The sequence below is a fragment of the Gossypium raimondii genome, chromosome 10, assembly GCF_025698545.1.
Source record: "Gossypium raimondii isolate GPD5lz chromosome 10, ASM2569854v1, whole genome shotgun sequence".
In the NCBI taxonomy this organism is placed as follows: domain Eukaryota; kingdom Viridiplantae; phylum Streptophyta; class Magnoliopsida; order Malvales; family Malvaceae; genus Gossypium; species Gossypium raimondii.
Window position 1 is genome coordinate 21,180,422 of NC_068574.1, and position 24,080 is coordinate 21,204,501.

At 31.2% G+C, this 24,080-nt stretch overlaps 1 protein-coding gene across 1 annotated transcript; it reads left to right on the forward strand.

Moving 5' to 3' along the window:
* Window positions 1-4,068: 4,068 nt before the first annotated feature.
* LOC105777217 (receptor-like protein 15) lies at window positions 4,069-8,522 on the forward strand. Its single transcript, XM_012600347.2, has 9 exons — window positions 4,069-4,410; window positions 4,483-4,641; window positions 4,729-4,884; window positions 4,967-5,032; window positions 5,150-5,305; window positions 5,430-5,504; window positions 5,578-5,733; window positions 5,822-5,971; window positions 6,092-8,522. Exons 1-9 carry the CDS (start codon window positions 4,104-4,106, stop codon window positions 8,344-8,346), a joined length of 3,480 nt encoding a protein of 1,159 aa, XP_012455801.2. The 5' UTR covers window positions 4,069-4,103; the 3' UTR covers window positions 8,347-8,522.
* Window positions 8,523-24,080: the final 15,558 nt, after the last annotated feature.

Genomic DNA, 24,080 nt, shown 5'->3' on the forward strand with positions numbered 1-24,080 from the left:
ACTATTTTTTATCTACAATTTTTCTAGGTTAAAATTTCTTTCGTTCAATTTAGGTCTTTAACTTAACAATTATTTTCACATTAAATCTGAATTAAATAATCGTGTCGAGTTTAAAATATAGTTTATATTGTAAATTTATAATACATTTTCCACCGTGTAAGACTTCACAAACTTAAATTAACACTAAATTATTTTTTCTTTTGTTGTTATACTTGTTGTAAGCCTACTTGCAACAACTCAGGTTCATTTACATTCAATTTTCCTACTTGTTTTATCTTGAGTTATAAGTTACAATCCAGTTGTCTTACCACTTTAGAGGTGTTTTTACTGGAGCAAAAATGGGTATCCATCGATAGATACAAGGGTAAAAACAAACCTTTATACTTTCTTAAAATTTTTTAGTTAAAATTTTAAATGTTAAAAATTCATAAGTATTTTGACCAATGATTTTTTTCATTGATTATTATTGTGGCGGTTGAGTTAGTCGTTATAAAATTGATGTGGCAGCTTATGTCAGCAAAAAAATTCAAAAAGAATTGAGAATGAATTCGAATAAATGGATGTTCAAGTACATTTGAATTTGAATATATTCATTTGTCCAAATTCATTTTATCTGAAACTTTTAAATTATAAAAATTAAAAATTTTAAATATATAAATATAATTATTAAAAGTTTGTAAAACATTATAAAATTATAGAAAAATAAGAAATTCAAATTTAAATTTATTAAAATATTTTTAAAAATAAATCTAAAATTAACCTTGACAAATGGAATTTAGATTTAATTGAACAATTGATACAATTACCAAATTATTTGTTACAACCCAGTTATCTAAAGTTAAATAAAAACAATCTTGAAAATATATCAAACACCAAGGATACAATTACCAATTTAGATAAAAATCAACAACAGTAGCTAAAAGCTTATTTTAAAAAAGATAGGATTTACTAGTTGAGATAGAATGTTTAGATTCAAATGATTTTTGTGTTCATTTATCTTGAATTTTTAGATAATTTTAATATTTTTATTTTTATATAATCTTTATAATATTTTACAAAATTTTAATAATATTTTTAAAAATTTAAATTTAGAATGAATCTGGACAATTTGATGTTCAAATTTAAATTAATTTTTCCATTAATTTATCCCAAGTAATTTTGAACTTCAACTTTTATTTCAGCCACGTCAATAATTGTGTCTGTCACAATTAACATATTAACGGTTAATGATGGAAATCGTGAGTTAACTAAATTAATTAACATCTGAAGTCTTAAATGAAGTGTGTGTGTTTAGATAAACTTAATTGAATATTTTGGAAAAGTATAAGCCCTTATTTAGTCATAGTAATAATAGTCGTCCAACGATTGGTAAGTTTCTTGTTTGGTTACCAAATTCTGAAAAGTTATAAAATGGTCACACAACTATTTGATTTTTTATTTTTTGGTCACTCGTCATTGAATGGCTAATGGAAAGATAATGTGTCAGCTTTTAAAATTAGCATATTAGCAGTGCTGATCCTCAAACATTTATATGTTATGCTAGTTTAGTCTTGATTCTAAAAATTTAATCATCAATATTTATACATTGTGTAATTTGATCCTTTTTGCAATTTTATTTCTTTGTGACCCTTTCACCTAACAATCTGGAAAAATAAATTTATCAGCCAAATTTGATAAATATATATATATATATATATATACTAAAAATAGAAATACACCCAAAAACCCAAGATCATAATTTTTACCTTTTTTCATTCTTTTTTGTTTTTGATACTCTGATTCTCCACCATTGGATTGAACACTAATGGTTGAGATGATTTGGTCTTCGATAGTTCACTCTTCATTGATTTCATAGAGAAAAAAAAATTAGTGATGGAATCGTTTGACGTTAGTTCTGTCAAAATGTTCTTGTTATTGTTTTCGTTGTCATTATTAACATCTCTAGTGAACACAGAGAATCCCACCATCTGTACAATTAACTCAATGTTAAAAGGAAAATGAAAGTTTAACCAAGTCTAGAGAATGATCAATAAGTTAAACAGAACCATGAATGAACTTGTATTATCGGTTACCAAAGCTGGCATCAAACAATAGATTTCATTGGCAAATTAGTTACAATTAAAACGTTGCAACTTCATCCCTTTGTGATGTCTTCCTTGCATTTAACTTAAATGGAAAAATGAATGATAACAAGAATAAACAAAATGTCCTAAATTTTGTAAACTAGCCAATTCCATTACTTCAAAAGATAAACTATCCACTACGTTAATTCAACCCAACTTTAAGTTTAACGGCTTTAGAAAAGTTTTAAGCTTTTATTTGATTCATCAATGACAGCCAACTCAAGCTAACAAAAAAAAAATGAGTTAATTTTCATTGAAAGATATCAAGTTCTTAACCATTTAAAGTAAAAGAAAAACAATGTGTTTAAGGATTATCTAATTTAATAATAAACAGTTTAAAAATGTTTTATTTTTATTTCTAGTTTACTCATTGTATATTGAATTATATTTTATGTAAAAATTGTAATAAAATTATATAATATGTAAATATTAAGAGTTAATATTTTTAAAAATTAAAACTAAAATTAAAACTATGTGTGAATATTAATAGCTAAATTTATTATTATGTTAAAAAAATCGGAGTACCGCATAGATAGCTCCCTATAACTTTACAACAGGTGGAAGCTTCCCTAATCAGTGGAGAGATGACAAATGACAAATCATTCAACTTTTGGTTCACACATGCAAATTACGTTTCGAAAGGTCGTAATCTTGATTTGGTAAGTGCGAGAGTTTTAAGTTTGACTCGATGAAAATGGTTGCCAGTCTTTTCAATCCAAGTGTTCAGCGATGATTTACAGATCTTTAAAGATAGCTGCGGTTCAACCCGGGTAGACAAAGTAAAAGATGAGGACCCCGTGGAGTCCCCCATTTTACTACTCACTGAATGGAAGACGTCTCAGGTCGAAGCTTTTCTGGAAATGGAGTGATGAAAACCTTACAATTTTTGGTTGAAACATGCAATTTACGTGAAACAAGAAAAAGCTTCATCTTCTGAAAACCTTTAATTTGTGGGGTTAGAAAATTTTCATCCATTTTTAATTAATATTTTAAAAAATAAAAAAAATTAAATAAATGAGATCTATGGTGGTTTTTAATCTTATTTATGGATTTAAAAAAATCCCACCAGATCAAACCTATTAAGTCTTTCATTCATCAATCAGATCGATTAAAATTCATAAAATAAAATAAAAAATCGATTCAATTAATCTTTTAGCACAGTTCAATAAGTCTGAGTCGGCTCACGGGTCAACGAGTCTAATGCCTCTATCTAAATTGATACCTAAATCAATTCTCGATCCAATCAATTTAACTAGCAGATCAACGAGTCTAATATCCCTCTCTAAATTGATACCTAAACCAATTCTCGATCCAACTAATTTAACAATTCGAACAACCATCCATTCTAAATTTAGCCTTCGCGCTCCCTTAAATTGGTGCTATTGCTTTTGAGCCTTTAAAATTTGTGACAGATAATCTTTCCATTTTAGCTTCCAATATTTTATAAATCAATTCCAAGCCCTTAACAAGAGTTCCTTTTGCATCCAATTATCATACAAAGAACAGGAGAAACTTCGTTTAAGATCTAGCTCACTGCTGTTTTTATGATTGAAAACATAATAAAGCATCATTTAGTTCTTAAATATTTTTAGTCTACATTAGTCCTAAAATTTGTTAAATACTTTTGTACTTTTAATCCACGTGACGATGTGATACTTTTATAAAATTATAAATTGCCATGCTATTACCTAAAAAATTATAAATTCTTTTACAAAATTTAAGTGATGATGTGACATAATCATAGAGTGTCACTTCATTGCATGAATCAAAATTGGGAAAATTACTAAATATTGTCATTTATTTTAATATATCAGCTTAACAATTTCAACTAAAATCTTGTTTATTTTTTACATTAATTTTTATATAATTTTTTTCCCACCAAATAGTCTGGCACGTGTATATATATCAAGTGAGTTAAAGCAATAAGTGTGTTGAGTTGAGAAAATGGAATCAAAATGGACAGGGGTGGTAGTTGTAATAATGATAAGCGTGTTAATTTTAGAAGAAGCAAAGTGGAGTAATGGATGTCGGGATGAAGAACGTACGGCACTCTTGCAACTTAAATCTTTCTTCAAATTCAATATGAGGGAAGTGGGTTCAGATTGTTGTGAATGGAAATGGGGATGGGTTGAGTGCAACGCCACTACTAGACGAGTCACTGGACTCTCTCTATGCGTTGCAAAGTATGAGTCTTACCTCTTTAATGCCTCTATCTTTCTTCCCTTTGGAGATTTGAGGATTCTTGATCTCAGTAATATTGGACTTGTTGGTTCCGTAAGAAATGAAGGTATTTCATCTGCTCTGTAGTTAAAGTTATATACATAGTTATTTGCATATAAAAAATGGCCTTTTCATGCAGGTTTTGAAAAGCTATCCAAGTTAAGGCATCTGCAGGTTCTTAACTTAACTGGGAATCACTTGAATGATAGCATTTTATCATCTTTGAGCAAAGTTTCAAGTCTCAAGTCTCTAAGTTTAGCAGGAAATGATCTTTTTACAGGATCAAACCGGACTAATGGTGAAGTTATATAATATCATGTGATTTATATATCTATTTTGTAATGTAATTGATTATCTTCATATAATTATTTTACTCCTTTACCAGAAATTAAGCTGCTTTCAAGGCTGAATAGTTTGGAAAAACTTGATCTTAGTAGAACCAATATGACCAACAATTTCTTGTCATATTTGGGTGGCTTTTCATCTTTAAGAACTTTATGTCTTCAGGGAAATAACTTACAAGGAACACTTCATCTTCAAGGTAAGGTTTCTTATATAGCTTTCTTGTTGCTCTTTCACTTTTTATTTCTTTTGGAGTATAATACTGAATTGGGTTTGAACAGACTTTTATAATCTGAAGAAGTTGGATTTAAGTCAAAATCGAATTGAGAGCCTACAATCTTCCTATGGTAAATATATGCAAAAACTACTTAATTAAGTCTCTTGTTTACAACATGATTAAAAATAAATAGTGTAGAAAATAAACCTTATAATGAAGCTGAAATTATGCCCATTTTTTTATGCAGGAAGTGGAAGACATCTGAAGCTGATCAGTTTAGAAGAAATTGATTTGAGTTCTAATCTCTTCAATAATAATATATTTGCAGAACTCAGTGGATTCTTAAATTTGAAGTCTTTGAATATAAGGTGGAATCAACTAAATGGATCAATAGATGTTAAAGGTAAAGAACTAACCAATATGTAATGGTGGTAAAATGAACGTGAAGACCAAAAATAGATGTTGGAGCGCTTAATTTAATCCTATATATATAGTGTTTGATTGGTTTTATTTGCTGAATGTGGCAGAGTTTTGTGGTTGGAGCAATTTAGAGAGTTTAGACCTGAGCGAAAATGAGGTGAACCAATTTATGACTTATGAAGGTACGGATTGATGATTAATATAAATTTCATTCCGATATTAGCTGCTAATTTAGTTTATCATTTTCACTTGCAGAAACTAGATGTTTGCAGAAGTTAAAGGTTCTTTATTTAGATGCTGTTTCCACCGACGGAAATACTTCCCTTGTATCACTCCTTGAGGCGTTTCCATTTGTTAAGACCCTGTTTTTAAGAGATAATTGTTTCTTAAACAAAACAATGGTTAATACACGTAAGTCCTATACATGGTTGGCTGTCAGTTTTAAGGTATATATGTTGACTCAATTTGGTATTCATACATTTTTAAAACCTTAATACAGAGTTGCATGTGTTGAGAAATGTGGAGAACTTGATCATGGATTATACTCCTCTGCACATCAACTTCTTGGAAAGCATTGGCATCTTGACTTCCCTCAAAGCCTTGTCTTTGTTTAACTGCGGTCTGACCGGTACCTTACCTGCTCATGGAGGTAATACAAACAGTCAATTTCTTCTGTACTTACTCTTAAAAAATTTCTTTATTTTGTTGAACCAAACACAATCTTACATAAATACAAAACCTCTACATTATCCTTAATTTTCTTTCTCAGGTTTATGTTTTCTAAACCATCTTGAAGAATTGAATCTCAAAGGAAATGATCTGGCTGGTGCAATCGCTTCATGTTTGGTTAATTTAACATTTCTTCGCTATTTGGATATCTCTAACAATCACTTCACTGGAAATATTGCCTCCACGCCCCTCACTAACCTCACAATGCTTCAATTCCTCTCCTTCTCAAAAAACCAATTTCAAGTTCCAGTGTCATTCAGGTCCTTTGCAAATCACTCTAACCTTAAAGCCCTTTTAGCCAATGAAAACGAGTTGGTAGCGGAACCAGCTGGTTTCCAAACATGGTTGCCAAAATTTCAACTAAAGATCTTCAGCTTGTTAAATTGTACGATAGAAGAACATGGGAAACTACAACTTCCTAATTTCCTCTATTTCCAACATGATTTGAGATACGTTGATCTTTCATATTGCAATTTTGGCGAGATAAGGTTCCCACATTGGTTGCTACAGAATAATACAAGGCTACAAGAACTTTACATGATAGATAGTTCAATTGCGGGGCCTCTAACCTTATCACCACATCCTAATTTGAAGCTCTCAGTACTTGATATATCCAATAATAGGATACAACATGAAATTCCAAGGAATTTTTGCTCACTTTTTCCATATGTAGAGTTCTTAATCATGTCGAAAAATGCCTTTAAGACTACTATTCCTCTTTGTTTCAGTAGAATGCAGAGGTTAGAAAGATTAGACCTGTCCCACAATAATTTGTTTGGAGGAATACCTGAAGAGTTGGCCACGAGTACCTCATTACTTCGGATTAGACTTTCAAATAATAGCTTGAGCGGCAAAATAATTCCTGCAATTTATCATTTAATCGGTTCGTTGGAAGCATTATATTTGGACGGGAACAAGTTTGAGGGAGATATTTCTGATGTTTCAACTATTAGCTCTAAAAGTCTCCAAGTGTTAGATTTAAGTAATAATCGTTTCTCTGGCAAGCTTCCAAGATGGTTATGGAATCATACAGATTTGTGGGTACTGGATTTGTCCAAAAACCGTTTCGAAGGTCTCATTCCTATGGAATTATGCAATTTGGTGAGTCTTGAATTCCTAGATCTTTCTCTAAATCATCTGTCTGGTACTATTCCATCTTGCTCTAATCTACAAATGATGAAGCATGTACATTTGGCCAACAATAGGCTTAGTGGAACACTATCAAAGGCCCTTTGTAAAAGCTCTTCATTGGTAACGCTGGATTTCAGTGAAAACAATTTAACTGGAAGAATTCCAGGTTGGATTAGCACGCTACCAGCTTTGAGCGTTCTTCTTCTAAAAGCAAACCAGTTCCATGGTGAATTTCCTCTACACTTATGTAGATTGCAGTCATTAAGCATCTTGGACCTTTCGCAAAATAAACTTTCCGGTCATGTACCTTCTTGCCTGAGTAATTTAACTTTTAAGCCAAAGAGTGAAAAGTCTCACATCAATTCTGCCAATTATGGGTTTGGTTCTTTTGACCACGTATTGGTAGACATGGGACTAACCATATATAATCTCACAAAAGACTATATGGGAAGTGTATTTCCATTACGCAAATATGATCATTTCACCTTTGCTGAAGAAAAGATAGAGTTTTCAACAAAGGGTGCAACATACACTTACAAGGGAAATATTCTTGATCTGTTGTCTGCAATTGATCTCTCTTGCAACCAACTCACAGGGATAATCCCACCAGGATTGGGAAATTTGAGTGAAATCCGAGGTCTAAACTTGTCGCACAACAACTTAACTGGACCTATCCCCTCAACTTTCTCAAAACTAAAGCAGATTGAGAGTTTGGACCTTTCCTTCAATCATTTAAATGGAAGAATCCCCCCTCAACTAACGGAGATGGATGCTTTGGAGGTATTCAATGTCACACATAACAACTTGTCAGGGCCTCTCCCTGATAGAAAAGCTCAATTTGGGACCTTTGATGAGAGCAGTTATGAGGGAAATCCTCTTCTCTGTGGGCTTCCATTGAACAAGAGTTGTAATCATGATGATTCACGAGGAACTTCAAGTGCTTTAGCTAGCGAAGAAGAACATGGTCTTTTAGGCATGGGTGATTTCTATATCAGCTTTGCAGTTTCCTATGCAATTATGTTTTTAACAACTATCATTGTGCTCTACATAAACTCATATTGGAGACAAGCATGCTATTATTTCATTAAAGACGGTAGCATCACTTGCTATTTTTTCGTTGTGGATAGTCTTTATAGGTTGCCCTGCTTCAGAAGAAACATCTAACCCTGTGCTTGTTCACTTGTTCTGGACTCCAAGTTCAAGGTCAATAGATCTTTGTCCTTTTTTCGTTGGTAGGATATTTGTCTTTTTTATGTTTAGATAATTTGGTTCAGACATTGTGGTAGCTAGAAATGTGCCATGTTGTCTACGCAATATCTAATTATATCTAATTTTAGTTATGAGATGGATTGCATTTAATATCCATACCTATATGCTATATTATACTTTTTGCATATACCTTTCTAGTTTTGGGATCATAATATCTGGCATTTCCTTTTCTGTTCAACTACTAACAACAACATTAATAATTAAAATAAATATTCAATCCTTTTTAGTTATGATCAAACAAATATGTATAATTTCTTATGTAACTGAAAATTCACTTAAAATCACAAATCACCAACAATACGATTTCATCATCGTTTAATAGAAAAGGTAAAAGACATAAAATTTTAGAGTTTAGTTAAAATTTTCACCCAAGTCATAATATTACAGATGTTTAACTATCATAATAAGTACCTAACTATTTGAAAAAGAAAAAAATCTAACTATTCTCTCAACTATCAATAAGTGATTTAAAAAATAATGAGAGAAAGTTAAGAAATTTCACAAAAGTAAGACCTTTTTTAAGCTCTATTGGTTGGATGACTAGCCTAGCCATTCAAAACTATACTCTTAGCTATCAATAAGTCGTATGAGATTTAGCTTAATTGATATTGATATTTTTGTCGGTATAAGAGGACGTGAGTTCGAGTACATTTAAACATGTTTTATCCTTTTATTTAAAAGATAAGGAGGGTTATATGTAATTTTAGACATTATATCAAACACTAACAATATAAGTCCTTTTACCCTTGTGAAAGAATTAACTTGGTTGGGCTATATGATAAAAATAATTTCTAAACAAGTAATAGAAATTAAAACCAAATCAGCATATGTATTATGTTAGTCTAAAAAGTAGGTAATGATATGATTACTAATAAAAATAATAAGAAAAATAAATGTCATATGCAATTTTATCTAATTGGTTTAGAGCATATTTGTCAGGTTATTTTCTCTTTAACATTTAACATATGCTCCTTATCGTTATTTGTTTCATCTGAATTTAAATTTGCACCATTAAATTTATCAAATATCCTTCTTCCATGTACTCTTCGAAGTATGAATTATTTCAATTCCACTTACGGTTGAGGTTATGAAATATACAACATGCTAATGCGGTCCAACATATGTAAAATTTGGAAAACAAATTAGAACAACATATGTCTTCTCAACCACATTTCGAAGTCTTGAATGTCTTAATAATATATAACTATAACTAATAATACATAAAATATTATTAAAATTTTAATATCTTAATAAAATATTATTTTTATTAAAATAGATTTTGAAATGAACTTTAATCTTTACAAATTGTATTTGGATATTGGGTTTAATTTTTTCTATTTTGGACATGAGATTTGTGCTATAATTAGTTTATTTTGAGATTGGGTAATAATGAGTATATTATTTGAGTTTGGGCTTAGTATAATATATTTGAGTTTTGAAAAATATATTTTAGAATATGAGTGTTAGGTTTATAAATTTAATAAGAAATATAAGTAAATTATTTAGTTGTCAATATAATAAATAATATGATAATGAACAATAAAAGATATTTTGTTAACTCGTCTAATATTATTGAATGATAAATTTTACATACAATAAGCACTTTAATTATTTTATATAAAAAATCTATTAAATGTTTATAATTTATGTTTTTTTTGTAAGGAAAATTTGAATTGCATTATCATTGCATGAAAGTAAAATGAATTATTACATTCGAAATTAAAAGATTTATAATTTATAAAATTCAAAATAATTTAAATCTGTTAGAGTCTGTTCGGCTCGATTTGAGCCCAAATCTAAAAAATTCGAACCTGAAAAAAACTAAGTTCAAAAAGGCTTGAACATAAGAAAATTTGAGCCTATAACAAATCTAAACCCGAGAATATAATTTTTTTTTGAAAAATGCTTTGGGACTTTCATTAATAATCAGGGCCTAGCTAACTATTCAACAACATACTTGAAAAAATAAAATAAAGCAACTTAACCTTCCTAAAAAAACTACAAACCCAAATGAAAACGGTGTCCACTAGGCCCAAACCAAAACAACAAAAATACGAAAATCTAGCTAAACCCTAGTTTCGATATCCCCAATGCCCAGCGTAATCATGATGAGTCTCCTTATCTCTTTTAGGCAAACAAGAAAACTCGAATCCCAAGACTCCTCACTGTAACATTTCATCTTCTAGTAAAAGTACTCGAACCTTCACCCCGTTTTATGATAGATCTCGTCTTCCATCATCTTCTGCCACCACCGCTACTGCCGACTCTGGTACTCGTCCTTCCATTTAGGTAGTCTCCTTTCGATTCAAACCTTCCCTAGCCACCACATATGCAACTTAATTTCCCTTTCTTGATATTTTCTTGAAAAAAAAATCTATTAAACATTTTGCTTAGAGCTTTAATATCTGTAATATACAAGTATAATATCCTGATTTTCAGTGGTGATAGAACAGTGGTACTGGAACCATAAATTTCCATCGTGTCAACTCATAAATATTATTTTTAATATTTATAGAGTTATTATAGTCTTATTAAAATTTGGTTTAAAAATATTAACGTTTAGATAGTTAATTAAAAGAAAAGGACTAAATTGAAAAAGGTACAAAATTTAGAAAATCTTGAATTCCATAGATTTAATAGCTTAATTATGAAATAAAAAGGGTTTAATTAGTAATTAATACATTAGCAAATTGATGGACAATAATGGGTATGGTTAATTTATAAAGATATATTTAAGGATAAACATGTAAATTAATAATTAAATTAAAGTTTAATAAAACAAAACTAAAATTCATCATCTTTCCATGTTTCACGAAAACAAAATAAAATTTCTCCATTTTTGAAGCTTCACCTTCGGCTAACTCAAAGGCTTTGCATGTAAGTCTATTTTAATTCGGTTTCTTGTCATTTTTATGTTTTTGAGATCGTTGCAACTATGTCTAGCTAGCTCGTACATTTGTTTTTTATTTTTTAAAAAAATTTGGAAGTTTCCATTGATGAATATTTAATGTTTTTTTATGAATACCATGTATATGGAGCTTTGATTGTGCTATTTGATGAATTTGTAAAGTGATTTTTGTTAGATTTTGATTTTAGGATTAAATTGTGAAAATATCAAAATTTTAGGGTTTAATTGTGAATTTAATGATTATTAGGAATTTTAAAGGCCTAGTGTATTTGGATAAAATATTTACTTGAGAAAATGATTAATTTGATGAATTTCGGGTTAAGAGACTAAATTGCAAAAATTATAAAAGTTTGGGGTAATTGTGTAAATTTGAAAAATAAAAGGGTATTAATTGTAAAATGGATTGGAATGTGAAATGTGATCTAATAATTGAAGAATTCTATATTTTAGATCAAGATCTCGTACATACTTGTGGAAAAGGAAAAATATGAATAGTCTTTGAACTTCAGCAACTACTACAATTCAGTCTTGGTAAGTTCGTACGGTTTAAATTTAACATTTATTTAATTTGATAAATAGTATAAAAAGATATAATATATATAAATTCCATTGTTGAAAATGAATCGTTATTTGAGATACTTAATTGAATTTAATAGCTCGAATTGGATAGAATGAAAGATAGAGTACAGTTGTGACATGGTATGTTGTAGTTGGATTGGAGTGAAGATGATTTGGAGGGTTATTTATGTTATTTTCCAAGTAAACCGAGGTTTAGCGTTTGTTTCAAATTCTCGAGTTATTATCTTTGTTGGTGTGTTTCGGGTGGATTAGCTCTTATGAGCACACTGGTGTGTTTCGAGGGATTAGTTCTTATGAGCACTGCGTGTTTCAAGGGTTTAGTTCTTATGAGCACTGGCGTGTTTCGGGTGGATTAGCTCTTATGAGCACTGGCGTATATCAGGTGGATTAGCTCTTATGAACATCGGAGTGCTACGGTTGGACTGACGATGTACTCTTATCCGTAAAACGTTTGTTGGATTGGAATTTTTGGTAAGGTTACTTGTTGAGTAATTTTAATGAAATATCTATATTCATTTGAGCATTGAATTGATCGTTTATAATTTATCAATTGGGATTGTGGATGACAGGATACTTTCTTAGTTATTATTACTTATTGAAATATTACACTTATTTCGGTAAGATTTTTCGTTTAATACGTCGAACTTCCTAAGCTTCATTAAGCTTACTTGTGTTGTTTAATGTTATTGTAAATTCTCGGAAGGTTGGACAATCGGGTCGATACTCAAGTCAAACTATCCAGATCATCTCCGTAGTTATTAAAACTTTTAATTCAAATTATATGGCATGTATAGGCTCTTATGTGGATATTGTTAATGTTTTTGGTTTATGTAAATTTGATGGATGATCTTTTGTGCAAATAACCAACTTATTTATTACATGAGAAAGAGGTATAGTTTTTATGCTAGTATGAATGGTATGTATTAAGGAAATGTTGTGATTGTGGTATATTTGATAGGCATTTTGGTTAGGTAATGCTTGAATGAATTGATGATTTGAATTGGTGTTTATTTTAATGCATTATTATATATATACTTGTGGCACCGATGATGGTACATTGGTTAGACACTTATTAGGTTGTTTTGGTGTGTTTTTGGCTTGATTAATGTCATTTTGAATTGGTATTTTGGTTGGTATTTGAGTTTCTTAAGGTCCAAGCAAACTTGAAATGGTAAACTTGTGTTTAAAGGTTCATTTTGGGTCCATACGGCTTGAGACACGGGCATGTGTCTCAGCCGTGTATGACACACGGCTATGCGACACAACTGTGTGTCCCTTGCAGGTTAAAGACATGCAAGTCAAGTAGTTACATGGCCTAGCACACAGTCTAGAACACGGGCGTGTGAGGCCATTTTGAGAGTTACACAGCCTGACACACGAGCATAAGGCTTGACCATGTGACCCATGTCAATGAGTTACACGAGCATGGATATGGGCTAGGACATGATCGTGTATCCCTATTTCGAATGTCCACACGGCCTGAGACACCGGCATGTGTGATTAAATGCAAAAAGTACATATTTTATGTAATTTAATTGGTCAATTTATGATAATGCACCACTGATTTTCTCAAATTTACATTGAATCGTCTTCATGACCAGATCTTCATCCAGAGATCTCGAATACGACCTAGAGATTGAGAAATCGGCACGAGCACGACGAAAAGAGACAGAAGCTTTTAAACATGCAAGTAAAGCAGAAGTTGAGCTAGGACAAGGGATCCTAGAATCCGACATCGAAAAGTTGAGCCAAGCAATTCCTGCAGAGGCAATTCGACGTGGGAAACAAGTCGAGGTGGTTGAACCTGAGACCGAACCACTTTTTGAAACAAAAGAAGCAGAAGACAACCCCAGTGAACCAGAAAGGGTGGCAAACCGAACCATTCGTCAACTAGCCACTGCTCTCAATGAGCAAACATCGCTATGCATCAACTATCCAACCGGAGAAACCCTGTTCGAGTTGCAATCAGGCTGATTCACCTTTTGCCCACTTTTCGAGGCTTCAAGAACGAAAATCCACATGCTCACTTGAGAGAATTCCACATGGTCTGCTCAAGCATGAAACCTTAGGGAGTAACTGAAGATGAAATCAAACTTCGGGCCTTTCCTTTTTCTTTATTCGATACAGCAAGAGAATGGTTATTTTACTCACCCCCTGGTTCTATTGCAACATGGGATGACTTATCTCGTGTATTTCTTGACAGATTCTTCCCAGCATCGCGAGCAGCTGAACTTAGGAGAGACATAGTGGGAATTCGCCAAATAGAGAGTGGATCACTCTATGACTATTGGGAGCGGTACAAAAAACTGTGTGCAAGTTTTCCTCAACACGGTTTGACCGAGCAATCACTTCTTTAGTATTTCTACGAAGGTTTGCTCCCTATGGAAATGAAGATGATTGACGCTGCTAGTGGAGGGGAGCTTGTCAATATGACTCCTCAAAAGGCAAGAGAACTAATATCCACCATGGCGACAAATTCTCAACAGTATCGGCCGAATTCAGAACCCACAAGACTAGTTAATAGGGTAAACGTTTCATCCTTAGAAGATAAATTGGATAAGCTTACTAATATTTTTTAATCTATGCTTACAGAAAAGAAGAATTTGACCCAAATGTGTGGAATTTGTACTATGTCTGAACATCCGACGGATTTGTGCCCAATCCTTAAAGACAATTCAACAGCACTTATTGATGCTGTTAGAGGTTTTTTGGGACCTCTGCAAAGACACTATGATCCTTTCTCCAACACCTACAATCCCGGGTGGAAGGATCATCCCAACTTGAATTATGAAACTAATCCTTGATATAATCCATCATACCAATCAAGACCTTTGCAACCACCACAATAACAAACAAACAGAGTTGGACCACACAAATTAACCATTGTCTTAGACCCCAAAATAACCCCCTTTAAATCCCGACAGACAATATTGGTGCCAGAGATATTCGATTGTTTCTCAAAAGTAGTGTTAAAATTAATTTTAACTTTAGAAAAGGCCGGTGGTCGCCATCGTTCCTCCTCTATCCTCTGCGCAGGTATCTTACTGTTTACCCTATCCCAGTTACTAAGATATGCCTTAGTAAATTGTATAGTTTCTAACACTGATTGATGAAATCCTTTATGCAAGGCCTTATTCCGTCCCGTCCATATGACCCAAAAGCTACAGAAGATAAGTTTTCTCTAATGGAACAAACATTTGGCAAGTATTTCCCCTATCCACTGCCAGAAACTCTTTCCCATTACCCCCTAACTTTTTTGAACTCCTAGCTCACCCCAAATTTTTTAATTGTTGAGCAATCCCTAAACGTGTGTTCTAGCGTCTTTTCTCCACTTTTTCACATTGGAAATATCCGAATTATACACTCGTCGAAACTTTAAATTGATAAAAGTCAGAATATAACTGTTATAAATCCTCTAGTTTGTAATTTTGATTTTCGCTGGCAAGTTTGTTTTTCATAGGCTTTTTAGGATAACTTTGTTTGTAATATCAATAGTTTAGGCATCTAAGCTAGAGGTCTCTTTCAATAGACATCTGTAATCGCTCTTCACTGTATGCTCTCCCATTGGCTCCCCACTCCATACCCTACACTCCTCCCTCAGATGTCTCACCAGAGGAATTTGCAGGACTTGCTTCTGCCTCTTCCCTTGTAAGCAGAAGGTAACAAGGTCCTTCCACTGTCTTAAATTAGGTTCAATCAATTCAGCCACCTTAACTATATTGTGATTTTTAACTGACTCTTGGATTTTCTGATCTTTCAACCCAAGGATCTAAGCATCTTGCTAGATGGATATACAATCTTTACTACCCATTCTCCAAGCCATTCCATTCTTCAACAATTTTTCGTCACCCATACGCTCTTTCAAGTATAAGAAAGATAATTTCCTAACTCTGAATGCATGAACTCAACATTTGAATAGTATTTAGCTTTCAAAGTTCTAGTTATAGAAAATTTGGGTAATTCATTAAATGCCAGCCCTATTTTGCAAGAAGGGCCAAATTAAACTTAGATAAACTCCTAAATCTTATTCCCCCATCCTCCTTTAATTCACATAGTTTATTCCAATTGTACCAATGAATCCATTTCCTTCCTTTTTTGTTTTTGCCACCAGAATCGACTTATAGCATTTTCCATGTCATGACATAAAGAATTCGGTAATAAAAATAAAAATATGGTATAAGTTGGAATTGATTGCAAAATACTCTTAATAAAAACTTCCTTCCCTCCCTAGGAGAGTGTTCTAACAATAATTATTTATTCGTTTTGCAATCCTCTCTTTCAAACCATGAAAAGTCTGTCGTTTCTATCTCCCTACAATATTTGGGAGCCTTAAATACTTCTTCGAATTCATCAAACAGCACACTCTTAATAATTGAGCTATCGGTTCCTTTGCCTGCACAGAACTATTTGAGCTAAAAAATAATACTGATTTCTCCAAATTAATACTCTGCCCTAAATATTCTTCATACTTTTGCAAAATCTTTTTTGTCATATTTTTTCCCATTTCTGTAGCTTTACCAAATAACATACAGTTATCTGTAAAGAGTAAATGAGTAATCTCAAGACCCCTCCTACATGCCTTGACACTCTTTATTATCCCCTCCTATTTTGTCATTTTCATCAATTTCGACAGCCCCTTCCCATAAATCAGAAATAGATAAAGACTTAGAGGATCTCCTTGTCTGAGATCCCTTGTAGGCTTGAATTTCCCCTCATCTCTCCATTAATACACACTGAGTACGACACTGAAGAGATACAAGTCATTATCAAATCCACCTACTCACTCCCGAAAACCATTTTCAACATAACCTCATACAAGAAACCCCATTTAGCTCTATCATAAGCCTTACTCATATCTAATTTTAGTGCAAATGATCTCTCTTACCAATTCTTCAATGTTTCAAAAAATGTAAAATCTTATAGCCCAATAACACATTATCTGTTATCATTATTTCTGGAATAAAAGCACTCTGTACTTTATCAATACAACTTTCAAGTTCTCTTCGGAAACAATTAACCACGATTTTTGATATAATCTTATAGAGAACTGAGCAAAGGCTAATTAGGCCTAAAATCCTTTAAGTTATTTGGCCTAAAAATTTTCAAGATTAAGACAATAAGGGTAGAGTTAATAGTTTCCAAAGAATCACCTCCATTTAGAGCATTAAGACAGCAGCTCCCCACATCCTTACTTATAATGTGCCAAAATTTTTGGAAGAAAAATGCTAGAAAGTCGTCCTCTCCGACAGCGTCCAATAGAGCCATCTCATTCAAAACTATTTGGATCTTATCAATTTTGTAAACCTCCTTCAATTCTCGATTCATGTCCTCCATAACACATCTATTCACACCTTCAATTCTCCCCTACTTGACTTGAATAAATTAGAAAAGTACTCTTTCATGATCCTTGCCATCTCACAGTACTTATCTATAGTAACCGAATTATCTTTCTTTTTTAATTTCTTAATATGATTAATTCGACGTCTTTAGGATGCAAATCAGTGAAAGAAAGTCGTGTTGTAACCTCCCATATTTAACCAATTAGCCCTTGATATTTTCTCCCAACATAACACTTCTTTATCTATCTCCATATTAAGGTCCAATTTCAAACCAATCAGGTTTCCAATTACCTCATCCATGCAATCCTCATTATTCAGCTTAGCCACTCTATTTTCCAACCCTCTTCTCCTTCCCACCTTTTTACCTTTCAACCAATTAGCCCAATTTTGGAGGCTTTTCCCCAAAGATGCAAGCCGATTAGGCACATCCCCACCACTAGTTTCCCACAAGCGTTGGATTTCCTCACACGAATCCTCTAACAACTACCATTGTTCAAACTTGAACCTCTGGACTTTTGGCCATGCTTCAACATAATCTGTCTCCAATAACATCGAGCAACGACCCGAAAAAGAATGTCTCAAATGTTTGACTCTATAATTTGAAAAAAGAGTCCCCTAATCCATATTTACAACATATCCATCTAAACGCTTCCTAATATTGTTCTCTGCAAAATTCCCTCATTCCTAGGTGAACCATGGGCTTACAAACCCCAAATTCTTTAGTTGAAAATGTTCCAAAGCTTCTCTAAATGCCTCCATTCCTTCTCTCTCCCTTACCACCCCCTTTTATTCTCGAAAGAATATAGGATCTCAGTAAAGTCTTCCCAACCAACCATAGCATGCTACGATCTTGTCCTAAAGCTTTTAAAAGGTTTCAAGTTTCCTCATTTTGATGCCCATCAAGAGAACCATAAAAACCTGTAAACCTCTACTTCTCATTTACACCCTCATCCTCCACTTCCACATAATATGGTTCACTGAAAAACTCTTCAAAGACACATTGGTTCCTTCCATCCTATACTTATCCCGCCTCTTGTACTCTCAGCTGGTACATAGATTCCATTATGCAAACCACACTTTCTTTGCACACGTTCCATTCTAATGCAGTTCAATTTTGTCTCAATTAAAAAGACCACTTAGGGATGATTGACTTTCAGCACATACTGAAACCTTCTATAAGCTCGAGAACTCCTCAATCCTCGGACAATCCAACTAAAGATTTTTATTGCATTGGGTCAGCTGACGTCGTGACGACTACCAATCTTTTATGTCGGCTAACTGATCCCCGAACCTCCCTACAATTCATGAGCTCTGAATTTCCAGCCTCTTCTGAAACCTTCAAAGAGAACCTCGGTCTCTTCTTTCCATCTGATTTTTTTTATTAGCTTATCATCTGCCTCTTGCGTCCATTGTTTCCATTCAGTTCCTCCCCAAAACCCTTCATTCCCTTTTTGATTTCCCTTCCAAGTTAATCCCTAAGATAGAATTCACCTATTGAAACCCTCAAAATTGTGAACATATCTAATCCCCACCCTTTATTCCTCCCTCCACATCCTTCCCACCAACCCTTCTCCCAAAAGGACCGCCTCCATCATCTTTCCTCAACCAAATACTTTTGGTAATTGTCGCTCTCTTCCCTGGTGCCCTTAAGGATAGATCCCATCTCAATTCTAGGTATTGATTCCTTTTGCTACCTTAATAGGGCAAAACCTATCACCATGCCCAAGGCGTCCACGTAGGAAACAAAATAGGGTCAATTTTTCATACTGAAATCTAGCATAAAATTGCTTACCCGTCGATGTTATTAGTATTTTCCTCCTCTTTAATGGAACTCTAACATCCACTATAACCCTTACTCTCATATAATCTCTAAAACTCTTACTGATTTGCTTCGCACCATATTCCACAAAGGAACCCAAGAACACTCCAAACTGCTTAACAATTTCCTTAGAAACCATACCTGGCGACAAGTCATAGATCTAAACCGAGAAAAAAGAACTTGTCAATGAAACATCCATCGAATCCTCCTTCACCAACAGATGATTATTAAATGTCCATGGAGCACCATTAATAAACCTACTTATATCCACTTTATTATAAAATTTAAACAAAAACCTTTTTTCCCCAGATCTGAAATTAAAACCCCTCAAATCGGATGCCATAAGTTGGTCATCGTGTTCCTCATGGTCGGGAAGTATACCAAACTCATGGTAAAAAAAACAACCAACCAAGCAAACCTACTACCTCGATTATTCCCCCTTCGAACCTCCATCCACCATCCAAGCCTTTTCCTCCCCATCATCAAGTCACAGATCTGCAATACTGTCCTCATATCAAAGCTATTTTTCCAGCCAGGATCTAGATCCGTACTTTTAAACTCTCTATTATGACCAGAAGAAACAAATTCACAACAATCAGAACCCTAGGAAAAATAGAACCCTAAAAAACGTGTCACAAAGACAGACAAAATTTCAAAAAAAATTGTGCCAGTACGACCGGCAACATATATATACCCGAGAATATAAATATTAACTTAATTTGTTAAAGTTGAAATTATATTAAGATATATAGGATTCTATTAAAAAAAATTCACTCTATAATAATTTTAAAAGTCTTAGTAATTATGATAAATTTTTAATTGTATTGCGAAAAAAATACTAAAAACTAAAAAAAAAAAAAATGAGAGGAAAACTCAACCTTTCGCATCATCCATTCTTGCCGTTGGCTTAAAAAAAAGCTCAGCAATCATTTTATAAACCATAATTATTTCAGATTGATTTGATGTTAATAAGAAAATGTCTCAACTTTTAGTTTAAATTTCAAAGTCATCATTAAAATGATTAATCATTACAGGAAACGCATGCAAATTTTTGGTATCAATTATGAGTTTCACAGCTATTCATAGGGAAATAAAGATGAATACCAAAATATTATTTACAAATTTCAATTTCTTTTTATTTGTGAGACATTATCTAAAAAACAATTCAGTATAACAAATATAAATTCTTATTAATCATTTGTGAAAATGATAAAATTAATTTACTAAATTTTGATTTAATGATATTGTTAGATGAATGTATTATATCAATATATAATGTCTAAATTTAAATAATTATTTTTTTTACATTTTATACAGTTAAAATATTTTATATTTATAACTAATTTTTCTAATTTATAATTTGATATGAAGATTTATTATTGATTACTTTTATTGCTAAATAATATTCATAAATCCTTTTTCGTAAATTAAAATTTTTCCATTTATATTTTATTATTTAAATTATTGTCATATAATTATATTAATTATTGTGTCGATGTAATTATAAATTTGAGTTTTTTTTAAATTTAGAAAAGGTCTATCTTGAGTTCAGACTCAAACTTGAATTAGTCTCCATCTCAAATTTCGGACTTAAATTTTTACGATTTTAATTGTTACAAATTTAAATTTTTCGGACTCAAATCAACACAAATAAACTTCAATTGAAACCTAATAAAATAGTTGTAAAAAGAAAAAATATAGAAAATGCAAAATATGGAAAAACTAATTAAAATACGACAATAAAGTGATTGAGAAATATTAACACAATTGCAATAAATTACTAACAAAAATAAATAAATAGAATAATATGTGAGACGCATAAAGTCTTGTTGACTCCATCTTGTGACAAGCATTGATTTTGTGTGAATGGGAGAGTCTTCAATTTTAATTAATGATAAACGGTGGCCATTCCAAGTTGATTTACGGTTCAGCCGAGCAATCAGATGAGGAGCACATTGAGTGATGAATATGTCTAAATAAAAACAAAACTAATTGTTTTCTTGAGACTGCAATTAGATGCTTCCCTGTTCGGTTGGGCAGGGACTTAGTAGTAATAAAAACAAAACTTGATTAGTGCAGATGATTGAGGTCACACAACTAGCTTTACCATGCTTCCTACGTTTAAGCTTTTCTTTTTCAAAGAACAAAAATGAAGTTCAATGATCAATGAATAAGTTATTATTTTTATAAAATATCAGTAAAAATAGAGAGTAAAGTAATTATAGTTTTTTTTTAAAAATTAAAGTGATTGTAATTAATTAAATTAAATTAATATTTTGATATCATGATTTGCATGAGTCTTGGTTGCATGTAATAACTATAGTTAAAACTTATAGACAATTAATATTTGATGTATTTCTACAAATCTTATCGCACACATAAAAATAATATTTTAAAATAAAAATGTATTTTAAAGTAACATATAATAAATAGTAAAAAGTACGGTTTGGAACTAGTTAATAGTAATGTATGAAAATGCATGATGCTAAAATGAAAAAATAAATTAAATTAGAGTAAAATAAAATTTAAATTTTAAATGCATTAGATTAAGAATACTAAATGAATACAATTGTTTATCATTATTTTGTCAACAATCCTAAGTTAGTGTCGAATTAGTTTATGACACTAAACCAACATCATTAATATACGGAAATATCTAAAAGCATATAACAAATAGTAAATGAAAAAGTTTTATATGTATGGTGTCATTGGTTCAAATCTCATTATATAAATATTTTTATTGATTTTAAAAATATAAAAGATAAAATCACTCATATATCATTTAACTTTAAAAATAATATGAATTTTGAGAATTCCCTAACCGAATTGAGAGCCGATTGATGAGTAACACTAATTAAATAAATATAAACTTTTAAAATGATAAAAGAGAAATAATTACATGGCATCACCTCAGATATTTATTTTGACATCCTTCAATTGAATAAATTTCACAGATTTAATATATTAAAAAATTCAGAAATTTACTGAGGATGACAATTATTGAGAAAATAAAAATGGAAAAAGTAGTACTTAATTCGTTTTGAATTTATTACAAGAATTCCTAAATACTAGTTCAAACATTTATAAATATATAACCATCGTCTTCCTCAAATTTAATTGTACATACTATACTCTCAAACATTTGTCTCAAATTAGATTCGAAACGGAAAGGATTATATAAAATAGTGACGTCACGACATTTATATTCATTTTTAATAGCTTTATGTCACATCAGTATTTTTATCCCGAAAAAATTAAATCCAAATTAAAATCTTAAAATTCAAGATAAAATTACTGATTTGGCATAAAATAAAAAAAGGATAATATCTCTGTTTCATACAATCTTTTTTCTTCAGAAACTTACGTGTTTGAGAAGTGGAGACAAACTTTACGCATCTAATAAGCAAATAACGTGGTGTGGTCTTTAATTTGTTGAAAAATCTTAAGTAATTAAGTCATAAGAAGTTTGATGTCTCTTTAATAAAGTCTAAGGTTTGAATATGATAGATAAATGAAAATAGTGTTAATTTTTTTACCGCTATTTAGGGTGGGGTTGAATGAACGGTGTGTTTACTTGCGGTTAGTATAAAAATAAAAATAATGGTAAAATTTAATACTGAACAATATTGTAACATGAGGTAAAAAATAAACTAAATTCACTGCATCACAACCCACCATCTAAGCGTACCTTAATAATTCTTGAGGCTCAATTTAGCATCTGTATACCAAAAGCTCTCTCAGTTGAATTAGAAAGAAGTAACCAAGGGCACATTTCTCATTTCAAAAGGCATAGATATTATATATACTAGTTTTAATGGAACGTGATACGTGATATTTTCATATGGTAATTTAATTTAATATTATTATATTTATATAAAATTTTAAATATAAATAAAACACAACATAAAATTTAAATTTTAATGTCGAACATAATGTTCCTCTATTTACTATTTTATCTTTAATTGTAACTAAGTTTTTTCAAATGTGAATTTTATAATATTTTATTAATTAAAATTGATGTATTTTTAATTAGGTATTAACTTGACATTAATTTTCAATTAGTTATTAAAATGAATGATATTTATAAAAAATATTTATTTCTACTTAATAAGTTTTACAATTTTTACTTATCATGTATGTAAAATTTTAAATTGATCGGATGTCTCTAATATATGGTCTTTATTAATATATATTTAATGATTGAATTTTTTATATAAAATAAATAGTTACACAATTTTAATATAATTAAAATTTGACATGTATGATCTACATGAATGGAATATGCAATATGATAAATAGTTTACACTAATGTAAGTGGATCATTCCTCTAATATGATAAACAGTTTTTTCTTCTTCAAATTTTAGATAAGATATATCTTGAGATCGACTCAAGCTTGAATCAAATTCCATCTCGGATTTCAGACTTGAATTTTTAAGATTTTAATTGTTACAAATTTAAATTTTCTCGAACTCAAATCAATACAAATAAACTTCAATGAAATCTAATAAAATAGTCATAAAAAGAAGAAAAATATAGAAAATGCAAAATATGGCAAAACTAATTAAAATGTTATGAGAACAAGCAAAATGTCTTAATAAACAAACTAAAAGAAACCTAATTTTATAATTATGATAAGATAAATAAAGTGTTTGGGGAATATTAACACAATTGCAATAAATACGACAATAAATTTAAAATAATTACTAACAAAAATAAATAAATAGAATAATCTGTGAGGAGCATAACGTCTTGTTGACTCCATCTTGTCACAAGCGTTGAATTTGTGTGAATGTGAGAGTTTTCAATTTTAATTGATGATAAACGGTGGCCATTCCAAGTTTCCAGTGCTGATTGACAGATAATTGGGGGTTCAGCCGAGCGATGAATATGTTTGATGGAGATCCTCAGTCACAAATATCTAATAAAAACAAAAGCTCAAAAAATGACAAAATATATAAATGTTAGTGACTAAATTTATCATTA